The sequence below is a fragment of the Colias philodice genome, chromosome 9, assembly GCF_061535455.1.
Source record: "Colias philodice isolate Cphi_HAF_F1 chromosome 9, ilColPhil1 Martin Lab GWU primary, whole genome shotgun sequence".
NCBI lineage: Eukaryota > Metazoa > Arthropoda > Insecta > Lepidoptera > Pieridae > Colias > Colias philodice.
In genome coordinates, this window is record NC_143094.1 from 13,056,862 (window position 1) to 13,082,330 (window position 25,469).

The 25,469-nt window shown below is 36.5% G+C and overlaps 2 protein-coding genes and 1 long non-coding RNA gene across 3 annotated transcripts in view; 2 read left to right on the plus strand and 1 right to left on the minus strand.

Moving 5' to 3' along the window:
* The window catches only part of LOC149486215 (uncharacterized), a 43,366-nt gene extending 26,191 nt beyond the window's left edge, over positions 1-17,175 (plus strand). Inside the window, exons 3-8 of the mRNA XM_089699565.1 lie at positions 3,277-3,375; positions 6,431-6,529; positions 6,815-6,913; positions 11,986-12,183; positions 16,004-16,099; positions 16,458-17,175. Coding sequence (XP_089555691.1) covers positions 3,277-3,375; positions 6,431-6,529; positions 6,815-6,913; positions 11,986-12,183; positions 16,004-16,099; positions 16,458-16,631 — 765 coding nt within the window. The 3' untranslated portion in view covers positions 16,632-17,175. The remainder of the gene's footprint in view (positions 1-3,276; positions 3,376-6,430; positions 6,530-6,814; positions 6,914-11,985; positions 12,184-16,003; positions 16,100-16,457) is intronic.
* The window catches only part of LOC149486210 (uncharacterized), a 493,671-nt gene that overhangs the window by 153,659 nt on the left and 314,543 nt on the right, over positions 1-25,469 (plus strand). The gene's annotated exons all lie outside the window — the stretch shown is intronic.
* On the minus strand, positions 18,725-21,455 carry LOC149486216 (lymphokine-activated killer T-cell-originated protein kinase homolog). Its single transcript, XM_089699563.1, has 5 exons — positions 21,242-21,455; positions 20,837-21,132; positions 20,323-20,518; positions 19,455-19,646; positions 18,725-18,996 (listed from the first exon to the last, which is right to left on the minus strand). The coding sequence occupies exons 1-5, from the start codon at positions 21,351-21,353 to the stop codon at positions 18,848-18,850; spliced, it is 945 nt and encodes a 314-aa protein (XP_089555689.1). The 5' UTR covers positions 21,354-21,455; the 3' UTR covers positions 18,725-18,847.

Consider the following 25,469-nt stretch of genomic DNA (forward strand, 5'->3'; position numbering starts at 1 on the left):
CCACATATGACACATAGACGAGTATATTATGAAAGTACAGGTTTATTCCATAGCGCTTTTTATACCAACTTAACTCAAAAAATAACTAGTCCAGCAACATTGCTAAAATCAAATTCGTCGAAAAACAATATAAATCGGAGCGGATCAGTCGAAAGTCACAGGTCCGGTATGTAAATTGAACACGTGTGGCATTCATTAGAAGATTGCGAAATTTGTATCGAGAATCGCAAGTATGTATATGTAAAGTTTCTGATTAAAGATTGGAGATTTGAGAAATTTTTTAAATATTTGTATATGCTTGAAGTATCTGGAAAATTGGAAATGCAAGGTAAAAGCGATAACGTATTATATTACACGTTGATATAATATACCTACAGGTATCGTGTACAGGCCAAGTATACAGGTATAGAAAGTTAGGAAGATTTTGTATTTGTCTGGATTATGGGATTATGTGTGTAACGTGAACGTAAAAATAAAAACTACTGGGCCTATCCGAATAAAATTTTTATGGGACCAATTCGACACCATCCCGCATCGAACAAAAAAAGAATCACGTTAATCGGTTAACAAACCTAGGAGTAATCGGTGTACATACATACAAAAAAAAATTATACCGGCCGAATTGATAACCTCCTCGTTTTTTTTGAAGTCGGTTAAAAAAATAAAAAGCTTTATATTTTCGAGAGAAAAGAACAATCGACGCACACGCATAAAATATGGCAAGATTCCTTTGAATTTAAAAACCAATTAGCATTCAGGAAGGAACTCTCTGAACTATTTTCAACCACAAATATTTTTAGAATCCCGTTGTTTTAAAATGTTCTAGTAACTTCCATTGCATTAACACGTTAAGTGCAAGTAAATAAATATGAAATATGTTTAATGTTTAGTGCATTTTACAGCTTTGTAGGTTAACGAGGTAGCGAGTGTTTTATAACGTACTGTGAAGTACTATTATGCTTTAAAATAGTCGTTGCGGTTTTGGCAGTGATGTTGAAGTTTTTCTGGAACTTATGATGCAAAAAGTAATTAAATCAAGAGAAAACGGTTTCTTATTGTCGGTGAAAAGTTTCGTAATGTACCGATAACGTCTTTAATTTGTGAAAAGGAGAATGAATAAATTAATGATAACACCGCGCAAATAAAAATTACGCATATTTGAAAAGCATCGTTATCACAAGTCTCTGCAAATGCAAAAGAATTAGGATTGATTGTAAAAAATAATTTTATTTAACGTGAACGTAATCTCGCATTTTTAGAAGATTCTACTAGGTATAGGTACATCATACACTTTTGTATGTATGTGAAACCGTAGGTTTCGTGCTCCATTTCCTCCTCTCTAGAGACCGCACGGAGCAAGAATTTTAAGTATCTGGTACTTGAAAAAATTACAAAGAAAAAACAATTTTTCATCATTTATATTCTTACCATACTTGATAGTGAAAAACTTATCAGCGATTCTCAAGATATCCGCTCCAAATCGCGAATTTATTACGCATTTCAAATTATTACTAATCACAGTTGCTAATAGACAAACATCTTTACGTAAATACAGGTTCATTGTACTTCTTCGTATTTATGGATCGCAACACTGTTTAATTAAATACTCATATTTCACGGTCATAGAAAAATATAATGAAATTTAACGCCGCATTTATATTAATCCGTCCGTTTCGTTCATAAATTAATAATAATTAAATGCAAAATTTTAATAATAAGCATATATAATAGTAATTAAACAAATGCAAGCTATTATTAATGCGTCGTATATGACGATTCCATTTCTGACAAAGCATGGAATCTGCTTTTGTCCATATGTGACCCAAATAGCACAGGAAGATACATTAAGCTCTTTCGGAAAATGAACGCTCGCTCTACATACAGTTCTAGCTCAAAACACTTTGTTTTTGGTTAACAATTGCTTAAGAAACACATTTAAAAATCAAACAGCTCCCCATTTTTATTCCCACCATCAATATGGCTAATAAAGTCGAAGACCACCAAATTCTTTATACATAAGCTTGTAAACCAAGACCAATTCACTATTTTATGCATAACCTTATAAATTTCATGAGAACCAAATTCTTCAATGTTCCACGACAAACAAAGATTATGGCATAATGGCCGAAACATCAAAGATTGTTGTGGCCGCTCATGGTTACGTAAGGAGAAAGGTCTACATTATGATGGATCGACTTTTTGTCCCTGCATAATATTTCACCATAACCTTGATAACAACGTGCGTGACTGATTTCTGTTTTTCTTGCTAATGTTTTGCATATCTCTTCGTATTACTCAGCATGATTTTTGGGCTAATTATCTCGTTATATACCATAATTATGGTTATTTTTGTAGCTATTTATTCGAGATTTATTATCGTAGTTTATCAAAATTTATGGTATTTGCATGTATTACCATGGTTGGTTGCCCAATTTTTTTCCTTTCCAATTTCCATATTCATCCTATACTTACAGAAATGTTTAAACATTACATTTCCATACCAAAAATTTACCTTATTAGTTTATAGGTATATTATTAGGTTACTTCTGAATTTACTCTGTGTCTATCTATTTAACATTAAACGTCTAGTCACTGAATAGAGAAGACAATACATTAAAGACAAGAGATGAAAAAGCAGCGATAGAATTTGTTCTCACACAAGCTCTACGCTCTAATGTTCTGACAAAAAAACAATAGCATAGCAACCACCACATCCTGTACTACGATGTTCGGAGAATCCAGAAAAAGCAGTCACGCTGCGTCGCGTCCAGAGATCCCATTTCCATACAAACACGTAACAAGCCGCTCGCTGGAGCGGCGCGAATGTTCATTTCACATTAACTGATTGTGCCGTTGTTTCATCACGCCATCGCTTATTGGATGTGTTCGAGTTAACTTTATATATTTCCTGTAATTTATTTATTTATCGATCAACCTGCTTTTGGATGTCAAATTGGGTCGGAAAATCTTGAAAGTGTCTTGGTAGAATGGAGTATATTTGTTTGCTTCACAGTATAACCTGGTGGTAGGAAATAGGAAGTTCCCCGGGTCATCTTGTAGTTAATGACTCCATTTTCTTTGAAGTCAAGTAGTTGCTGAATAAAATGCCCTAATTCTACAAGAGCAACTACAGTTCTGCTTGTCGGCTCTTCCCTGTAGAAACTACCTTTCGAAGCGGTGGTCAATAATCAATTATTATTGTATCCTGCCGATTTCAAAAAGCTTCTGAAGTCTAGTTTAAGTTATAAACGTTTGATTGAATATGTATGTTTGCAGGACGGCACCACGCCGCTGATTCTGTCAGCCGCGATGGGGCATACGGAGTGCGTACAGGAACTGCTGGCGCAAGGAGCCGACCCCGCCTGTTGCAGGACGGTATGTTACTGCTCATAGCTTTTGTATTCTTTAGAGATAAATTAATTGTATGAATAGAATATTATAATATGGGTATAACATAGTAGGATTTTGGGCGATGGAGCGGGGATTTAGTCCATCGTCCGGAGAGATGTGGTGGCGTGAGACGTGTTCCGCTCACGCCGCCCCATGAGGTTAGAGCTGGTTGGCTCACAATTTGTTTTGGCCCGGCGACGGGCAGCCGCTGACGGGGTCACGGAAGAATTCTACCATACCCGTGGCCCCGTCGTTGATGCGGCTTGACGGAACACAGTGGGGTTTTGGTCGGTAGGAATCCGACATAACCCACGGCCCCTTCCCCGGAGGCCGTGGGTATCTATGCAAGATTTCCCCACTTAAAAATAAAAAAAAAAAAAAAAAAAAAAAAAAAAAGGTATAGTAGGATTTTGGCGTTGCGTTGATAAGCTTTAGCAATAATTGCCTTGTGTTACATTTGGAATCTTTCACACATATTTTTTTATACATATACATATCTTCTTCTTATATATAAAAATGAATCGCAAAATGTGTTGGTAAGCGCATAACTCGAGATCGGCTGAACCGATTTCGATAATTCTTTTTTTATTATATTCCTAGAAGTACGAGGATGGTTTTTATGTAGAGAAAACGTAAATATGTACCACGGGCGAAGCCGGGGCGGACCGCTAGTAGTCTATAATATTATAAATCATGACTTTTCTGTAAATTAATTAATGCATTTCTTTTGATATTAGAATTGCGAATACTTTGACGTCAATCAACTAAAATAAACAAAATTTGGAATGTACCTACAGCCAATAACTGGCGCAATATTATTAGATAATACATAACTAGATATTCAAAATTGTTTACAGCTAATTTTGTTATGCATCATTATCAAATATCAACCAAATGTAGCAACCACGCAAACACGCAAAATAGTTAAAATTTATGACCGACTCGATGTTGTGCGACATGTGCATAAAACAATATTAATGAAACTTGCAAAATCATGCAATAGTTTGCTAATGAAATGGCAATTAATGCATATTTGTGTATTCAGTGATAGTATGGAGAGTTGGTTATCATAATATTCTTCTAGTGGAAGTTGATCCAGTTTATTATGGTACGGGAGCTATTAACGTTTTAAAAAAAGTCATTTTAGTATAGTTGGGTTTTTGATATACTGTTTCGCTTGCTGTTTCGGTTAGAGTCCGGGCTGTCTGGCTGGCGGTAGTGGTTGCGTTTATTAGTGCGCACAGGAAAATATCCGTAATTTAAAGTCATTTATTAACGCGTAATTTTTAATCTTTTGCCTTTAGATAGATCCATCAGACATAAATTTTTTATTGCAAGACGTTTTTTTCGTTGTTAAATAGGTGCCATACGCAATTTTTTATTTCAAAATAATTAAAATGTCATCGATATAAGTGAAATTACATCAACATGAGTCCGCTTAAAAGGTAAGTAATAACTTTATTACTTATATTATATTATCCTTTTTTAATACTTATATTGAATAATTAGTAAACTAATATTTTTAATAGATGGTTTCATATTTATTACACTTTTGGGTATTAATATGAATTTGATGATATTTGGTTTTTATCAAGTTTACATTAACGTCCTATTTGAGGTTCGTTGGGAAAAGGAGGCACCATGGTAGATTGTTGCTAAAAAATTGTAAATAGTAAAATGAATATTATACATAGTATATCCTTCACGGGGACTAATGTTGATGGAATTTCACTTATTTCGATGACATTTTAATGATTTTGAAATAAAAAATTGCGCCTGGCACCTATTTAACAACGAAAAAAACGTCTTGCAATAAAAAAAATTATGTCTGATGGATCTATCTAAAGGCAAAAGATTAAAAATTACGCGTTAATAAATGACTTTAAATTACGGATATTTTCCTGTGCAGATAAGATGCGCACTAATAAACGCAACCACTGCGGCCAGCCAGACAGCCCGGACTCTAACCGAAATAGGAAGAGAAACAGTATATCAAAGAACCAACTATACTAAAATTCTCTCTTGTCAACGTTGGTAGCTCCTATACGATTATGAAGTAAACATTTTAGTCTCCTTTTAAAGATCAAATAGCCAGAAATGGTCTCATTCAAATTGAAATAAAAACGAAATCATAAAGATGATAACACGAATCAGTCTGCTTCACATTTCACATAAGCGACCTATTTAGCCTTTCACTGTTTATCGCCATGAATAGCACTCACTCCCCTGTTCCAGGTGAATGAGGCTATTCAAGTTCGTTCATACACGCAAAATGTCACTACGATAACAAAAGGACCTTTGTTTTTGCTATTATTGCAATGTTGACTACAATAGCTTCTCGATATAGGTTTTAACCCTTCGTTTAAAAATTTATTGTACGAACCAGCATGTTTATAGATTAAAAATTAATACAGGCAATTTTTTGTGTATTGAAAAAAAATCAGGTTTTTTGTTAAATTATGAATTCTGCATTGTTCTATTTGATTTATTAATCTCTGGAGATAAGATAACTGTGCAGATGTTATTATAGTGCATGATTGTAACGCAAACACGGATGCAAGAGTTAGCGGCATGGACTAATAGAATATAGATTCTATTAGTCCATGGTTAGCGGTCTCAACTCAGAAAGGCATGTGACCGAAACATTAGGCGTAACGGATATTCTTTAATGGAAAATCTCTAATAACATTTCTGATGTTGACTTTATATTAGCAGACACGATATATGTAGAGGAAAACAACTGATATTTCGGTATAGTTTTCTGGTTCTAACATCCAAAAACGTTAGTTGTACTGCAGTTGTGCAGTTTTCGGCGTTTTAAGAATTTGACGTTTTACATATTAAGTTCTATGGTTTTGCCTGTCCTGCTAGTTATTCATTCTTCTATCCAACTTCTATTTTTTTCTTTCTGTCTCAGATCTTTACCTGTTCCTTTACTATATTATGTCTAAGTTTCCAAATGTCCTTCTCCTTAATGCCTTCCTTGCTTTTGGGTGCATAAAGTTAACATGAGGGTAATTTAAAGCCGTGTGTTGATCAGACAGGAACGACGGCGCTGTTCTTCGCGGCTCAAGGCGGGTTCCTTGACATCGCGAGGTTGCTGCTGGACGCCGGAGCCGCTATAGATGCCCCGTCTGCGGTAAATACCCACTTTAATTAAGCTATTGCATAGCTTCTATCGCGGGCCTTGAGCGCGGGGACCGAATCGAGAAATTCCGTAACGAAAAAACCTCACGCTCCCCACTCCGATGGGCTCGGAGGTGTGGCTTGAAGGCATAGCATGCAATAGCTTTACCGCGGCAGTCCCCGAGTGCCACACGTCTTTTTTTATAATATTTTAAAGAATACTAACGTAAAGGTAACGCATGGTTATAAGAAAAAGAATATAGGATAGTTTTTTAGATGTGAATTATCCTAATTTCAGGATGGCGGAACTCCCTTATTCGTGGCCTGTCAGTGTGGGCACTTACCTGTCGTTGAAGAGTTGATACATAGAGGAGCCAATGTTAACTCTTGTATGAAGGTGTGTATATTTTACATTGAGCGATAAAATATTTTCTTACTTTGTGTTATAATGTGTACTTTCCTCAATTACCGTCACTTAATTCTTGATTCTTAAAGATTAAAGTTAGGTAGGTAACTATTATTTTTGTTTTTTTCTGACTGTCCAAATAATATTGAAAAAATGGGACGGTTCGAATCAATATTAAGTATATTAATGTCTCAGTTTTTAACGAAATATTTCATGAATATTGCAATTCATATTAGGGACAAAGTCAGTCCCCTGTTAATATTTCATTTTTATCGTTTTCCTGTCCAGGACTAAGCAAAAACCTTATTATATTAACCTTTGTTATATTGTGTGGCAGATTCGAAATATTTCATGAATATTTCTCAATGTTGCAATTCATATTTATTATTTTAATATGGTAACAAAATCAGTTTGTATCACTAGCGCCTCCTTACCTCCTACTGTATGTAATCTGTAATATTACTACTAAAAAAGGTCTGTTCGTTCACGTCATCCGCTGTGGTTTTATTAGGTTATGTGCCCAGCTACGTATTTTTCTTGTTTTTTATAGTTTAAAGTTTAAAGTTACTGCTAGGTTTGCGATAATAATGACGACGAACTACTTAGCAAGTGTTCCAAAGTTGCGAGGACGCGAGAACTATGATGATTGGTGTTTTGCGGCTCAAAATTTGTTGGTGTTGGAAGGCATGGCGGCGAGCATACAAAGCCAGTTGAAATCAACCGCTACTGCAGAGCAAAAAGTTGAAGATGCGAAAGCCAAGGCGAAGCTAATATTGTCAATCGATCCGTCGATTTATGTTCACATTAAGCAGGCGGTCACAACATATGATTTATGGACTACACTCAAGAAGATGTTTGATGATTCCGGCTATACAAGGAAGATTTGTTTGTTACGAAATCTCATCAACATTCGACTTGAAAATTGTGAGTCAATGACGCAGTATGTAACGCAAATAATTGAAAACAGCCAGCGATTGCAGGGAACGGGTTTTGGAATAACAGATGAGTGGGTTGGTGCACTGATGTTGGCGGGATTGCCTGAAAAGTATGCCCCCATGATAATGGCCATTGAACATTCAGGTTGCGAGGTCAAATCTGATATAATAAAAACGAAGCTAATGGATATGTCGTCTGAAATTGGTTCTGTTTCCGCTTCCGATCGCGATAGTGCATTTATTGCTAGAGGAACGCATAAAATGAGAAATGGCAACCCTAAAAATAGCCATAAACTGTCAGAGAAGTCAATGTCAAAGTCTGAAAATAAGGTTATTAAATGCTACAGATGTAAAAAGACCGGTCACTACAAAAATCAGTGTCCGCAAGAAGAAACAACGAAAAGGAAACAAACTAACGCATTTAATGCTATTTTCCTGACTGGAAAATTCAATAAAGACAGCTGGTATATTGATAGTGGTGCAAGTAAACACATGACGGCATGTAAAAATAACCTCGTGAATTCGTCGCATCAACATGAAATTAAAGAAATTATTATTGCAAACCAGACTAGAGTTCCAGTGCTGTGTTCTGGTGATGTCAACATTGTCACAGTTGTGAAAGATGTAGAATATGACATCACAGTGAAAGATGTATTGTTTATACCAGATTTAACCACCAATTTGCTATCCGTCAGTCAGTTGATTAGAAGTGGCAACAGTGTAATTTTCGAAGAAAATGTTTGCTATATATATAATCGACAGAGAGAACTAGTTGGCCAGGCAGAATTAATTGATGGTGTGTATAAGTTGTGTACATTACAAACAGAACAGATACTAGCAGCAACAGCGATTGCATCGAGTGAGACTTGGCACCGGCGCATGGGACATATTAACAGTAACAGCTTAAACAAAATGAGAAATGGAGCTGTAGATGGAATATTATATCCAGACATGGCAGAAATAGATAAAACATCATGTGTTATATGTTGTAAAGGCAAACAAACCAGATTACCATTCCAGCTAAGTTCATCCAAGACTAAGGATTTGCTAGAATTGATACATTCAGATGTAGCAGGCCCTATGGAAAACTTATCGATAGGGGGATCGAGATATTATGTTTTGTTTGTGGACGACTTCAGTAAGATGGCTTTTGTGTACTTTATGAAAGCAAAAAGTGAAGTTTTCAAATATTTTGTTGAGTTTCAGTCCATGGTTGAAAAACAGAAAGACAGAAAGATAAAAATTCTAAGGACAGATAACGGAGGTGAATTCTGTGGTCAGGAATTTGAGAAATACTTGAAAAAGCAAGGAATTGTCCACCAAAGGACAAATGCTTACACCCCGGAGCAGAATGGTCTATGCGAAAGAATGAACAGGTCCATCGTTGAAAAGGCCAGATGTTTGATTTTTGATGCTGATTTAGACAAGAAATTCTGGTCAGAGGCGGTAAATACTTCTGTATATCTCAGAAATAGATCTGTGGTTACGGGACTGAACAACAGGACGCCATATGAAGTCTGGACAGGCCAGAAGCCAAATTTAAGCCATTTGAGAATATTTGGCAGCAAAGTAATGGTACATGTTCCAAAACAAAGACGTTTGAAATGGGATGAAAAGGCCAAACAGCTGATATTGGTTGGCTATGCTGAAAATATTAAGGGCTACAGAGTTTATGATAAAACAAGCAATACCGTGACTACCAGCAGAGACATAGTTATCATGGAGTCTTCAAATGAGTCAGTTAAAGATACTGTACAGATACCTGTCGACTACAAGTCTTCAGTGGAGGAAAGCATCACAAAAGAAAATGAAAGTACAATCTTAGAAGAAGATAATGATCAAGATAAGACATATATTCCAGATGCAGAAGCTTCTTCAGTAAGTGATTCTAGCGACAGCTTCTTTGATGCCACTATAGACTCAGATATCACCTTGGTTGAACAAGAAAAACTACCAAGACGTACAAGAAGGCAACCAGACTGGTATACAAATCTGTGTATTGCAGAATGTGAAGATATTGACAGAGAAGTCACGCTTGATGAAGCTTTGAATGGCCCGGAGAGTGTTTTCTGGAGAGCTAGCATGAAGGAAGAATTGGACTCTTTCAAACAGAATGAAGCCTGGGAGCTTGTGGACCATCCTCAAAATAGTTCGGTAATTCAGTGCAAGTGGGTGTTCAAAAAGAAATATGATAGTGATAATAATGTGCGGTATAGGTCTAGATTAGTGGCAAAAGGTTTCTCTCAAAAGGCTGGAGTGGACTATCATGAAACTTTTTCCCCTGTGCTTAGATATTCCACACTAAGATTACTGTTTGCATTAGCAGCTAAATTAAATTTAGATGTCACCCATCTCGATGTAACCACCGCTTTTCTTAATGGTTTTCTGAATGAAACTGTGTATATGAAAAAACCTGTAACTTTTGAGTGTAATGATGGTGAAAATAAAGTGTTAAAATTGAAAAGAGCGATATATGGCCTAAAGCAATCATCTAGAGCTTGGTATGAGAGAGTCAATGATTACTTGATTAGTTTAGGTTACAAAAAGTCAGAGTATGAACCATGTTTATTTTCAAAATTTAAAGATAATGTAAAAATTGTAATTGCACTATTTGTTGACGACTTCTTTGTATTTTCAAATTGTAAGAAAGCTACTGAACAGCTGGTTCAAGAATTAAGTAGTAAATTTAAAATTAAAAATCTTGGTCAAATTAGAAAATGCTTAGGTATAAGAGTTAAAATTGATGAAACTAAAATAACATTAGATCAGGAAGAATATGTTGATCAATTGTTGAAAAGGTTTAATATGATACATTGTAAAACTGCAGAAACTCCTATGGAGGCAAATTTAAAATTAGAGAAATCTTTTATTTGTAATAATAATTATCCATTTCAGCAGTTGATAGGTGGACTTATGTATTTAGCAGTTCTTAGTAGGCCAGATATTGCATTTAGTGTTACTTACTTAAGCCAGTTTAATAATGCATATAATGAAACCCACTGGAAGCATGCAAAGAGAATTCTAAAATATTTAAAAAAGACTAAAAGCTATGGCCTTGTATTTTGTAAGAATAATCTTTCTATAGAAGGTTTTGTAGATGCTGACTGGGGTTCAGATATTACTGACAGAAGGTCATATTCTGGTTTCTGTTTTATGTTGTCAAATACTGTTATATCTTTTGAATGTCGAAAACAAAGAAATGTAGCATTATCCAGCACTGAGGCTGAGTATATATCCATGTCTGAAGCATGTAAAGAAGGGATTTATTTAAGAAATTTATTGTTTGAAATTGTTGGAAAATCGGATCCAATTGTTTTATTTAATGATTGTCAAAGTGCTCAAAAACTAGCATTGAATCCTATTTTCCATCGTAGATCAAAACATATTGATATTAGATACAACTTTGTAAGAGAGGCTGTAGCCAATAATTATATAAAATTAAGCTATTTACAGACAACTGAAATGCCAGCAGACATACTTACAAAAAGTTTAAATTCTGTAAAACATTATTATTTTATGAAGAAGCTTGGCATTTTACCTGTTAATTAAAGTATCTTATCCTATATACTTATAGTTAAAAGTAAGAGTTTATATACAATTGTGTGTTTGTTCCTCTTTTACACAAGAACTTTCTCATAAATTTTTTTTGTGTTTTGTTTTCTTATAAGAAGCTAGTGATTGTCACTTCATTTTTTGATTTTGTTAAGTGGCGGTATTATTTTAATATGGTAACAAAATCAGTTTGTATCACTAGCGCCTCCTACTGTATGTAATCTGTAATATTACTACTAAAAAAAGTCTGTTCGTTCACGTCATCCGCTGTGGTTTTATTAATATTAGGGACAAAGTCAGTTCCCTGTTAATATTTCATTTTTATCATTTTCCTGTCCAGGACTAAGCAAAAACCTTATTATATTAACCTTTGTTATATTCTGTGGCAGATTGTGTTGTTAATGACAATAAATTTATTTCTTTCTTCTTTCTTTCTTATTCAAAGTCCTCGTCTATATTATTTATCGCCTATAGCACAGGTCTAGTTTAGGCGATTGTCGTGTCTCATGTATTTAAACTTTTTATAATGTGGGTCCAAATAAATATTTTTCATTTTCATTTCATTTCATATTGCAGGATAAAGCCACTCCCCTATTCATAGCGGCCCAGAACGGCCACGAGGAAGTCTGCCTCGCGCTGCTCTCAGCGGGCGCGGCGGTGGACTCCGCCCGGCTGGACCGCGCCACGCCGCTGTGGATCGCGGCGCAGTGCGGGCACCAGCGGGTCGCGCGGGCGCTGCTCGCGGCGGGCGCGGACGCGGATAGACCGCGACAGGTGAGTCACTGGGGACAGGGGAGGGATAGATTGGGGGCAGGGGACTGACTGTGGACATATAGATTGGGGGCAGGGGACTGACTGGGGACAGGGGAGAGATAGATTGGGGACAGAAGACTGATGCGAGAATTGAAAGAGGGCAAGCTGGCTAGAGAGGGGACTTATGTAGTATTATACTTATTACTAGCTGGTGCGTTGTGCGCGGGCTGCAAGCAGCCCGCGAGCCCCTTTTGCCCCTGGGTTGAAGCAATAGGGCAGTCATTAGAAAATGTGTTAGAATTCCAAGTCCATTTGTAATTTTCTGCTAACTGCGATTCCACAGTCAATCGGAAGTGCTTATAAATTCCCCATTCAAATATTTTCTATTCTGAAATGCTGTCGACCTTCGAGGGCGCGTGGTGCGCGGGCTGCAAGCAGCCCGCGGTACATCCCAGGGACAAAAATCTTCAGTCAATTGAAAATGCATTAAAATTCCCAGCCAATTTGTTATTATCTGCTAACAGCGATTCCACAGTCAATCGGAAGTGCTTATAAATTCCCCATTATAATATTTTCTATTCCGGGAGACTGTCCACCTTCGAGGGTGCGTGGTGCGCGGGCTGCAAGCAGCCCGCGAAGCATCCCAGGGCAGAAATCTTCAATCAGTTGAAAATGCATAAAAATTCCCCGTCAATTTGTTAATATCTGCTAACAGCGATTCCACAGTCAATCGGAAGTGCTTATAAATTTCCCATTCAAATATTTTCTATTCCGGGGGGCTGTCTACCTTCGAGGGTGCGTGGTGCGCGAGCTGCAAGCAGCTCGCGGCTCATCCCAGGGCAGAAATCTTCAGTCATTTGAAAATGCATTTGAATTTCCTGTCCATTTGTTACATCTGCTAACAGCGATTCTACAGTCAGTCGAAACTGTTTATAAATTACTTATTCACATATTGGTTAAATTCTTGAAACGTCATCCGCAAATTTCATCATTTTGATGTGTCTAATCGATAGTGGGCAGTGACTTTTCATAATAAACTGTTAAAGAGTTTACTTAACACGCTCGTCGCTTCGCTCCTCGCTACCTATTTGAATATTTACGCCGGCCGCTGACGTGACTGGCTCGCTTCGCTCGCTTGGCTAGTGCGGTAGTTCAAAAGTAACCTAACTCGCTCGTCGCTTCGCTCCTCGCTACTTCTTTGAGTATTTACGCCGGCCGCTGACGTGACTTGCTCGCTTCGCTCGCTTGGCTAGTGCGGTAGTTCAAAAGTAACCTAACTCGCTCGTCGCTTCGCTCCTCGCTACTTCTTTGAATATTTACGCAGGCCGCTGACGTGATTTGCTCGCTTCGCTCGCTTGGCTAGTGCGGTAGTTCAAAAGTTAACCTAACTCGCTCGTCGCTTCGCTCCTCGCTACTTCTTTGAATATTTACGCCGGCCGCTGACGTGACTTGCTCGCTTCGCTCGCTTGGCTAGTGCGGTAGTTCAAAAGTTAACCTAACTCGCTCGTCGCTTCGCTCCTCGCTACCTATTTGAATATTTACGCCAGCCGCTGCCGTGATTCGCTCGCTTCGCTCGCTTGGCTCGTGCGGTAGTTCAAAAGTTTATAAATATTTTCTACTCCGGGAGGCTGTCGACCTTCGCGTATGCGCCGTGCGCGTGCAGCAAGCAGCCCGCGGCGCCGTCTTTTTCCGTTGCTATTCAATTACCCTTCCTACTATGGAAATTTCCATACAAAATTTTAGAAAAAAAAAATTTCGCTTTTTACCAAAAAATTTTATATGCCTGGAAGCGGACCAGGTTTTGAAGTATTTTTTACTTAGGCGACCCCGACCTACCTGTCACCGGTTCAGAGAGCCGTTGAATTTCCTGATGTATGGAAAATGGAAACCGGGGGTCGGAGAGAAATTCTGAGTATGCAGTTTTGTAAATCTGGCCGATCAGAGCACAAAAGTCAATTTTCAGACCGATCGTAAAGTAACCGGCGCCACCATCTTGCCTCGAAAAATCGGCCATTTTTGAAAAAAAAATTACGTCCAATTTGAAATTTCTCAATTGCCCTGGTAGCACCCCATCTTCCTGATCATTTTTTAGTTCTACACCCCCCACCTATCTGGCGCCGTTTCGGAGAGCCGTCGAATTTCGCGTTGTATGAAACTCGGAAACCAGCGATGGAAACTCGATGATGAGTATGCCAACTTAATGTGCGGCTCGATTAAAGCCCCTGTGCCAAGTTTCAGCGCGATCGGACCAGCGATGGCCGTTTTAGCATTTGTATGGCGGCGGCCATTTTTTCCGCCATTTTGAATTTTTTTCACTATATGTGGTAATTGCTCGAGGTTTACTACACATTTAGTTTGAGCACCCCAGATGTAGCTGCTACCGTTTGCGCGGGCCGTTGACCGTCTCCGTGGGCTGTGAGAAAGTTCAAAATTTCGGATTTTTCTGGATATCCTGAGAGCTGGGCGAGTATGAATGCATCATTGGTGTGTTTCTCCGTTGCGCCACCTCGTCTAAATTTACGTTTTTATGTTTGCGCCAAAAATGGAAAAATTCCAAAATCGAGCGTCCCACTATGGCTCCCTGGTAGCGTCCCAGGGTGGTGATCATTTTTAGTTCCCGGACCCCCCACCCAACTCGCACCGTTTCCGCAGGCCGTTGGATTTTACGTTGTATGGAAGTCGGAAACGGGGGCCCGGAGCCACTCGAACGGGGCACCGATCGATTCGCCGGCTCGAAGAGAGCACGTGTGCCAAATTTGAGACGTAAGGATTCATAAACGGCGATTTTGGCAAAGTACGGCGGCCATCTTGTTTTCGCGAAAATCGCCATTTTTCCACCACCCCTGGTAATCGCCACCAGTTCCGAGCATTTTTTGTTCAGACACCCCCCCTCCAGGTACCACCGTTTTTGCGCACCTCCAGGGGTCCACTCGGTTTTCGAAGATGATCGAGATCGCTATATTTTTCCTCTGCTCACTCGGCGCACCTCTACACAATCACATAATTATCCCCCCCATTTTCCCCGTAGTTTCCGAGAAAAGCGATGTCAGTCAGTGAGTCAGTGGTAGTGTAGCTTTATATATTATAAATAATACTTCAGTATACAAATGAAAGCAGGGTAGAAAGACTGGGGACGACAGGACTGACTAATGGATACAGGAGAGCTATCTCTCTCCTATAAGCTGGGTACACAGGGGACTGACTTATAACTGCAAATTAGCGGGGATATAAAAAGGGAGATATAGACTGACGCAAGAATTAAAACAGGGAAGCAATAGACTCATAGAAAAAATGTGTGCGTGTACTAGTGTACACACGTAAGAAGTGAAACTTCTTTATGACCTTATTTTTCAAAAAATAATTTACTATATGCAACTTTACAGAAATACGTCAATCACGCGTGTAAGGGGTAAAAACAAGATGGCGCGTAACGAAAAAATGTTACACTTAATTTTTTTCCAACCCCGATAAAGAAGTTTCACTTCAAAAATGCAGACAAATATATAAATTGCCGGACAGAGATAACTTAGAGCCATAATGCCGCTATTTGTACATTTAATTTTAATTATATATATTAATGAAAAAAGAAAAGACAGTTAATGCAAGATAATAAAAAAATCTTACTAACCGCCAACCAAATACGAATGAAACGACGAAAAAATAGCAAATGCTAAGTAGAACATACTGCCAAACACCAACAGCATAATTTATTTATTATATTATAATTTCATTTGCCAGTAATAATCACATTATAAATATATCCCATATTTATATTTTGACAATACATAATTATGAACAGAAAATTATCACATACTAACCACAAAATTATTACACTTTCCAGGACGGTGCAACACCTCTATTCAAAGCGGCGCACAAGGGCCATGCAGCGGTTGTACAGGAGTTGCTGAAATATAAACCTGACTTGGGATTACTGCCGGTATGTATTTTGGTTATTTTTTATTTGTAATGTCAGTTTTTTGAATAACGATCTAAAATATCATCATTTATTCGAATAAAAAATGAGTGTGGTTCTAGTTAAGAAACATGTAAAACTCCTGAATTGATTTTTCCTATACATCAAGTATATTTCAAGTACAGTTTATTCATTATATGTATAAAGATTGTGGACGATCGCTTTCCCCGATTTCGCATAATGGTAAAATATTAAAAAAAAAACGATAGAGCTTAAGTCTAAGATTTTTAAGTTCGTGTGTTATGCTACAAATTCTTCCACACAAACTATTTAATTCATATTGTATATTATTATACAATTTATAATAATTTATTACCCGCAGAACGGTCAAACAGCCCTGCACGGTGCGGCCATGTTCGGTCAGCTCTCCTGTGTCCGTCTCCTGGCGCGTCGCTCGCCGCACATCCGCAACGCGCACGGACACACTCCGCTTGCGGCTGCTGCTGCTGCGGGGAAGCGGGATGTAGTCGCTTATCTCGCTAACTTGCACTCGTGATAGTAAAAACGTTAAATTATCCCCTCCCCCCACTGAAAAAACTGTCCACAAGCCCGCCCCCCACAAACATTTGACATAACACACACAAAATATCTTCCTTTAGCATGATAAACATAATACAAACACACATACTATCCCCCCCCCTCAAATCACTAATAAAACTGTCCACAAGCCCGCCCCCCCACAAAAATTTACCATAACACACACAAAATATCATCATTTACCACGTTAAACATAATACAAACACACATTATCTTACCTGCGCATATGTGTGACCATGTTGGGCCAACTGTCTTGCGTCAGTCCCCTGGCTCGGGATGAAGTGATGTAGTGGCTTATCTCGCTAACTTGCACTCGTGATAATAGTAAACAATAATATACAATATATACACCTGGTACCTAAATTACCTAAAAAGCTTCATAATCCCTCTAACACATTTAGCACAAGCTCGCCTGTGTCCGTCCCCTGGCTTACCAATAAGCGTACATTTAGCACTTGACAGATGAATGAATTATAGATACACTATCAATATCAATATAAATACGTATACTTATTAACATTAACACCTCACATACTATTACCAGCTTATTCTTATCGAGCCCACGCCCAGTGCCCACATTTGCAAAAAAATGGTTGCTAATTTTAGTATCAACTTGTAATAATATTGTGTTAAAATGAAGTGAGGAGTGAACTACATTTATCAATTACTTAACAATCTAATTATTATAACTTCAATGACTAGAAATCAGAATATTAATTTTAAAACCATCATGATTTTAATTAAAATAAATATAACCATTTCTTTAGAATTTTATTACTTCAATATGGAACACTTTAAAAGATATGATTTAATTTATGGAAAATATTTTATTCAACATGTTTTACAATATTATTTAAGCTTCAGTCATTAAAAGCACAATAACATTTTATTTATTTAAAAATGTATTCTTCATTTACCTTCATGAAATGAAACTAAATAAATAAAATAACAGGGATAGCAAGGTTCCTAGGTAAGCGTCCTGTCCATTTATCGAATAGATTTAGTTTTTATTTAATAATATTTTCATTTTTTTATGAATAACTTAATGTGAAAAAATTGTAGCTATTTTAAACCAAACAATATTGCATAAAAATAGCGACGAAGCATTATAAAAATCATATTGCTTTTATCAAAATATTAATTTCACATAGCTCTTACTAACAAAATACTGTTTTAATTCACCTCATTGGTATTGTAGTTAACTTGTGATAAAACCAAGTCCTGGGTTTGATTCCTGGTTCAATTATTCAATCATTTATTCATTAGTTGTACCATTTTCAAAACATCTTACTTATTCAATAACAATATCAAGATAAAAACTATTTTGTATATGTAATATAATATCACTGGTAGCTTAGTCTATTTGCCTTACATGTACCTCACACATAGTAAAATATATTTTGTCATACTCCACACTATGTACTAACTTTCATATTTATTATCTGTGACAGTGAAAAGGGATAAAATAAAAATTTTCAGTCAAAAAATAACGTTTGGAAATTTGAAGTGAAATTTCTTTAGGCGCGTTGAGAGTATTTCAAAGTCGCGTCATAGCAATACCATCACGTCATTAAGGCGACGATTTTAGCATCTTTGAATCTCGCCAATGCCAAAGAAGTTTCACTTCTGAAATGTGTGCTCGGCATAAAAAATCGATATGATGGTTTAGAAAATCCTTTTTACCACTGTCCAGATAAAGTGGCATTATTCTATTATTATTGTATTGTTTAATTGTATACAATAATCTACTTTAGCAACAATCATTTGTATACTAGTCATTACCTGTTGAATCTCAAATAATCTCGCGCCGCTCAAACTAACCGACTCATTGATGTATAATCTCATTAGTACATACGAGTTGTATACTTAGGTTAAGATTGTTGAATTTTTATTTATGTTACTTAAATATAAGTTGTTTTTAAAGTTGTTTGTTGTTTTACTTCTCTCACAATTTACTCCCTTTTTATTTTATACATCAATTTTTAGATATTAAAGAGCAAGTTATAAAAAGTAAGTTGAATTCAGTAAAAAAACACATGCACAAATAGAGATCATCAATATATTTATTAAAATCTATTAACAATGTGGAATATCCTGTCCTCACAGTTACACAATATAGTTCATATCTTTCACAGACATCTCGAGCACCATTATCATCATATAATATATTCATCACTATTTGTTCATCATATTCATAGCGACAGCCGCCAGCTGTTCTGCAGAGGGCCTGCGGGAGGGCTCCGTCTCTGTGCAAGCTTGGAACAGTGCGATGGGATCACTGTACTCCTCTATAGATATGGTCGCTGGAATCGCTGGCCGAGTGCCTGAAATTATAGAAACATAAAAAATCTGATAGAATATACATTATACACATAACACTTGCATAGTATTTGAATTTAAAATGAGAAATATTTGAGCTCAAGAATAAATGTGTATATAGGTCGCGTCATGTAAAAAGAACGCTGACGGTTAAAGCTGCGCATTGGCGATTTATTGGTCTATTTGGTGTTATGAGGTGGTATAAGAATAACAAATACGTAGTTACGAAGCCACGACTCGAGAGCTTACTTCAAAAATAAAATAAGCAGCAAATAACTTTCGTGCTAAAATCGATACATGCCAAAACACACCCCATCACTTTCATCCAGCATTCTTTTTACATGATGAGTAAAATCTATGTAGATCAATAAAATTAATTAAAACACTCTTAAAATACACTAAACAAAATCCAACATGGAACAATTGCATACAATAACAGCAAATAATCTCTATAGTTACTTACCATACAATTCAAAATTATTATCCACATAGCTGTCATCGAACTCGAGACTCTCGTCAAAGTTGTCATCAATCAGTGTGTGCGGAGGCTGTAGGGACATCATCTCAAACAGAGTGAGTCCTAACGGCCAGACGTCTGTCTTGCTGCTGATCTCGTCACCTGCCAGCACCTCGGGGGCACTCCATGCTTCTGTACCTGTAGAAAATTAAAAAATTTAAGCTTCTTTAAAAACGAAAAGTTGGAGCCCTCTCCTTTAAAAAAGTAACTATTTGCATGCCAGCTGTGACTGGCGAATTGTGAAGAACAAGTCTCTCATAACACCATTGTATTACCACTTGCGAATAAATTCATTTCATTTCATTTAAAAAGAAAACAATTACATTTTCATCATAACTTGATTAATACAATCGATTTTTAAATAAAAATTCCTTCTTTAATAATTATAAGTATGTTAAAAAGTTTAAGTATGTTAGTAAGTTTTTTTTTAAATATCCATGAGAGCTCTAGCATCAATTTCACAATATTGTACTTTATTTATTGTTTAAGTGTTACATTTTACTATAACGACGCGGTTGGTGCAGTGGTAAAGTAACTGCCTACTGAGCCGACAGTCCCGGGTTCGATCCCCGGTCAGGGCAAATATTTGTGTGATGAACTCAATTATTTGTTCTTGGGTCTGGGTGTTATTATCTATATATGTATTTATTAAATATTATATGTATTTATCGTCGCCTAGTACCCACAACACAAGCCTTAATTGAGCTTACTGTGGGACTAGGTCGATTTGTGTAATAATGTCCTATAATATTTATATATTTATTTATTTATTTATTTATTATATTAAATATGAAATTATTTCAAATAAAGTTACCATAATACACTTTCTTGCCAGCATTCTCCTTGTCAAAAATTCCATCTTCATTAAGTGGTAATGTGACCCCAAAGTCACACAGTTTGCAAACAACAAAGTCACCATTCACCAATATATTGTACGACTTCATGTCTCCGTGGAGGATCTGCATCTTTGTGTGAAGGTAGTCTAACGCGCTCCCTATGTCTAATGCCACCTGAAACCATTAAATTTAAAAAACATTACTCCTAATGTTTTACGGTCTTACTAATAAAATGTTACCCATTCGCTATGCAATGGATTAGTTATTGCAATTACTTGTCTTGCTTTTATGATTGACGTTTCATGAGAGCAAGAGCAGGACACAGCTATGGTAGAAAATGGTTGAAATTTATCCATTGTTTAACTTTTTATTAGTAAGGCCGTTAATATATAATTGAACTCAAAAATTAAATAACGAAAATATTCTATGACTATCAAATGAAAATAACATTTACTGAAAGAAATATAATACTTAAGTGATAAAATCATTTACCTTTATAATATTCTTGGGTGGAAATGCATCCAATCCATCTTCAACTCTCTTTTCAATCATATCTCCCAACGAAAGATCACAGGCTTCCATACCCAAGTAAAGGATCTTGGTTTTGCTAAACGCCCGAAAACCCACAATATTGGGATGTGACATTCTTTGTAATAACTCAGCTTCCGCCTGAAGCCGTTCTGTGTACACTTTGTTAGGTTTCACTCGCTTATTTATCATCTTCAATGCCCACGGTGATCTCATCTGGCCGGCTTTTGGTGATCGCACCAGTTGCATTACTGATACACCTTAAAAATAAATAAAATGTTTTAAGACAACATACCACTATTAAAATAACTATTACTTACTATAAAAACTAATTTCCTTGAATAAGTCAACATCACTATTTTTATTTACCTGTTCCATAACCGAGTCTGTTCAGGAAAGGTGATGGAGGAATTGTTATTTCTCGTTTTTCACCACCATCACTCATTAATTTGCTCTTCACTGGCGTTTTGAATTCAGACATTTTGAATATACCGATTCTGAATTGATAAATTCTTCAAAAACTCGTCTCTACAAGATCTGTTTTGTTTATCGTTTTCAAATTTTAATTTTTAACGAACAATACGTCAGTCAGCATCTGTCAAAATTCAATGTCCTATAGTTACGTTCAAGTTACGTTCCATAAAAGTTACTTTTTGTGTTTATTAAATGCTTGTAAATTGTTTCTTATTGAAACCACTAGTATTTTGTTCAGTATATTTTTTTTGCGCCACCACTGATGCGCAACGAAATTCATATTTTTATGTTGCTCTGATTCGATTTCGACTGAGCCGCGCGGGTACTCCGATAGATGGCGCTATTATTGTGAATTTTTAAATACATTTTGTAAGTCAAGAACGGCTGAACGTGGCTGAACGGATTTTAACGATTTGAAAACTTATAAAAACACTAGCGGTCCGCCCCGGCTTCGCCCGTGGTACATATTTCGCAATAAAAAGTGGCCTAAGTCCTTTCTCGGGTATCAAAATATCTCTATACCAAATTTCATGCAAATTGGTTCAGTAGTTAAGGCGTGATTGAGTAACAGACAGACAGACAGAGTTACTTTCGCATTTATAATATTAGTATGGATGTGCTATTTATTAAATAATAAATAGGTTTGAAGTTGGTGCCGAACATTAAGCACTTAGTATTAAGCCCGTGCACCGACATCAAACCTTTTTATTAAATAGCACATAATATAATATATAATAATATGTAGTAAATAATAATGTCAAATCTTTTTATTTCTTACTTTTCCATTTTTGAAGTCGGTTGTTTTGAACGCAGTTATTTTTATTAGTGAATATTAAGCTTTCCGTGCGATTAGAGCTTTTTATGAAAATTAAGCTCTGCGTGCGATTAAAGATTTTTGTGAAAATTAAGCTCTCCGTGCGATTACAGCTTTTTGTGAAAATTAAGCTTTCCGTTCGATCAGAGCTTTTAATGAAAATTAAGCTCTCCGTGCGATTATAGCTTTCTTGAAAATTAAGCCTCCGTGCGATTAGAGCTTTTTGTGAAAATTAAGCTCTACATGCGATTAGAGCTTTTTGTGAAAATTAAGCTCACCGTGCGATTAGAGCTTTTTGTGAAAATTAAGCTTTCCGTGCGATTAGTTTTTTTGTGAAAATTAAGCTCTCCGTGCGATTAGAGCTTTTTTGTGAAAATTTAGCTTTCCGTGCGAATAGAGCTTTTGGTGAAAATTAAGCTCTCCGTGCGATTAGAGCTTTTTGTGAAAATTAAGCTCTCCATGCGATTAGAGCTTTTAGTGAAAATTAAGCTTTCCGTGCGAATAGAGCTTTTTGTGAAAATTAAGCTCTCCGTGCGATTAGAGCTTTTTGTGAAAATTAAGCTCTCCATGCGAATTAGAGCTTTTTGTGAAAATTAAGCTCTCCGTGCGATTAGAGCTTTTTGTGAAAATTAAGCTCTCCATGCGATTAGAGCTTTTTGTGAAAATTAAGCTCTCCGTGCGATTAGAGCTTTTTGTGAAAATTAAGCTCTCCATGCGTTTAGAGCTTTTTGTGAAAATTAAGCTCTCCGTGCGATTAGAGCTTTTTATGAAAATTTAGCTTTCCGTGCGATTAGTTTCTTGTGAAAATTAAGCTCTCCGTGCGATGAGAGCTTTTTGTGAAAATTAAGCTCTCCGTGCGATTAGAGCTTTTTTGTGAAAATTAAGCTCTCCGTGCGATTAGAGCTTTTTGTGAAAATTAAGCTTTCCATGCGATTAGAGCTTTTTGCGAAAATTAAGCTCTCCGTGCGATTAGAGCTTTTTGTGAAAATTAAGCTTTCCGTGCGATTAAAGCTTTTTGTGAAAATTAAGCTCTCCGTGCGATTAGAGCTTTTTGTGAAAACTAAGCTCTCTCCGTGCGATGAGTTTTTTGTGAAAATTTAGCTTTCCGTGCGATTAGAGCCTTTAATGAAAATTAAGCTCTCCATGAGATTTTATGCGGTTATTAATTCGGCCGGTATATTTTTTTTTTATGTATGTACACCGATTACTCCGAGGTTTCTGAACCGATTTACGTGATTCTTTTTTTGTTCGATGCGGGATGGTGTCGAATTGGTCCCATAATTTATTTTTTTTGGATAGGCCCAGTTTATTTTATGAGCATTTTTTTCTGTACTCGATGACTAAGTTGATATGTAGCAAGTAACTTTGATTCACTTCCCGGTAACCGATTGAGCTGAAATTTTGTATACGTATGTAAATTTGATAGCGATGAAACATTATCATGACATGAAGCTGATTTGATGATGGAATCGGAAGGTGGCCATAGGAACTCATATATATTGACTCAACTTTATCGAGTTTGGGCTCGTTTGATTCGTGTTGAAAAATACACTAAAAACTTAAAAAGTATTAAATAAAAATAACTGCGTTAAAAACAACCGACTTCAAAAACGGAAAAGTAAGAAATAAAAAAGATTTGATATTATTAACTACTACATAATATTATTGTACATATTTCGCAATAAAAAGTGGCCTATGTCCTTTCTCGGGTATCAAAATATCTCTATACCTACCAAATTTCATGCAAATTGGTTCAGTAGTTAAGGCGTGATTGAGTAACAGACAGACAGACAGAGTTACTTTTGCATTTATAATATTAGTATGGATAACAGTTTAAATATATTATGAATATTTTCCATAATCTTGCAATTCTTATATTTTTAAATTTGCACGCTTTCATTATTAGCGTGTTTTATTCGTTTACATTAGTTGAATTTGAGTTTGCGTCCGCAAATTGTAACATGTAAGTCAAAGAGTAAAGTAATACATACGGGATGTAAGTAATAAGTTGTAACTTCATGTAGGTATGTATAATGTATATTACATAGGTATATGATATATCTATTATCTAATACACAAGGAAACACCGAAAGTATCTTATTACATCTCTACATCTGTTACTTTGACCTATTTACTGCTAATAGATTAGTTATATGTGGTTATAACATTTATTAACCTTACATGATGAACACCGCCACCTTGAAGGTAGCTCATGCTGTTGATATTCTAAGAAGAATACTTGTTAGGACTTATTTTTGGTATCAATGTTGTTATTTGTTGTGTTCAAAATTAAATTAATAATGTACAAAAATTTAAAACTGAGGAAATATTAAACGTAAAACTATGTAGGTATCTACTTAATGCTTACAGAACCTATAAGTCGGTGGCGTCATCTACAAACCCCTTATTAGTTATAACTAGAATTTCCTTTTTCTTCCACTACAAGGTAAATTTCCAAGTTTCCACCATCCAAATGTTGATATTTTTATGTTAAAAATAATTCTGATTATGTTCGGTAAGGCCGAATTAATTATTAATTAATTAAATAAATTATTATTAAAGTGAAACTTTTATTACATCGTCTCAAACTTTTTGGTCTGTGTAGCGCATGTCGCGTGTATCGCGGCTGCCGAGTAGGTATCTACTCGGCAGCCGACCGTCACGCGACATGCGCTACACAAAGCAGTGTTCGTAACCGATCGAACAGTTTCAAAGGCTTATTAGACCACCCAATTTTTAGGGACCCTAACCCTAACTAAGAGTGGTGTAATAAGACTTAGGGAGTTAGTGTCCCGATTTAGGGCGATCGGGTCTGCCCGATCTGCCTAGCTCCCTAAGCGCCCTGCAGATTGGGTAATGTAATAACGTTTAGGGCGGTTAGGGAGCTCAGTTGCCGCGCGACTAGTGCGTGGAGTGGCTGTTTTCATGGGCGTAGCTAGCCATGGGCACAGGGTGGGGCAAAAAAAAAAACCAGCCAAGTGCGAGTCGGATTCGCGCACCGAGAGCTCCGAACAAACCTACTTTTTATTATGTTGTAACTCTAAAATGTATGTTTTAGCAATTTTCCCTTTATCTGTGCTATAAGACATTGCTTTTAAGTTTTAACCAAATTTCAAGACTGTGTTCACGGGAAGTACAATGTAGGTTTTGATTTCCTTGCGAATGTCGAAATTTGCGATAATTTGCAGCATAAAATGGATCTTTTGATTGCGTTGGCTCATACTAGTTTTCGATAGACTTGAGTATTCGATATAAATTTCAGCTTGATACCTCCACGCGTTTCTGAGAAAAATTGTGTTGACAGACAGA

Bases quoted from the DNA above. Each gene is read 5' to 3' on its own strand.
- LOC149486216 (XM_089699563.1), bottom strand. From the start codon at position 21,353: ATGTCTGAATTCAAAACGCCAGTGAAGAGCAAATTAATGAGTGATGGT. The intron at 21,133-21,241 runs GTAAATAAAAAT...TTTATTTTTAAG, and splicing joins CAGACTCGGTTATGGAACAG to GTGTATCAGTAATGCAACTG. The intron at 20,519-20,836 runs GTAAATGATTTT...TAATGGTTTCAG, and splicing joins CACCCAAGAATATTATAAAG to GTGGCATTAGACATAGGGAG.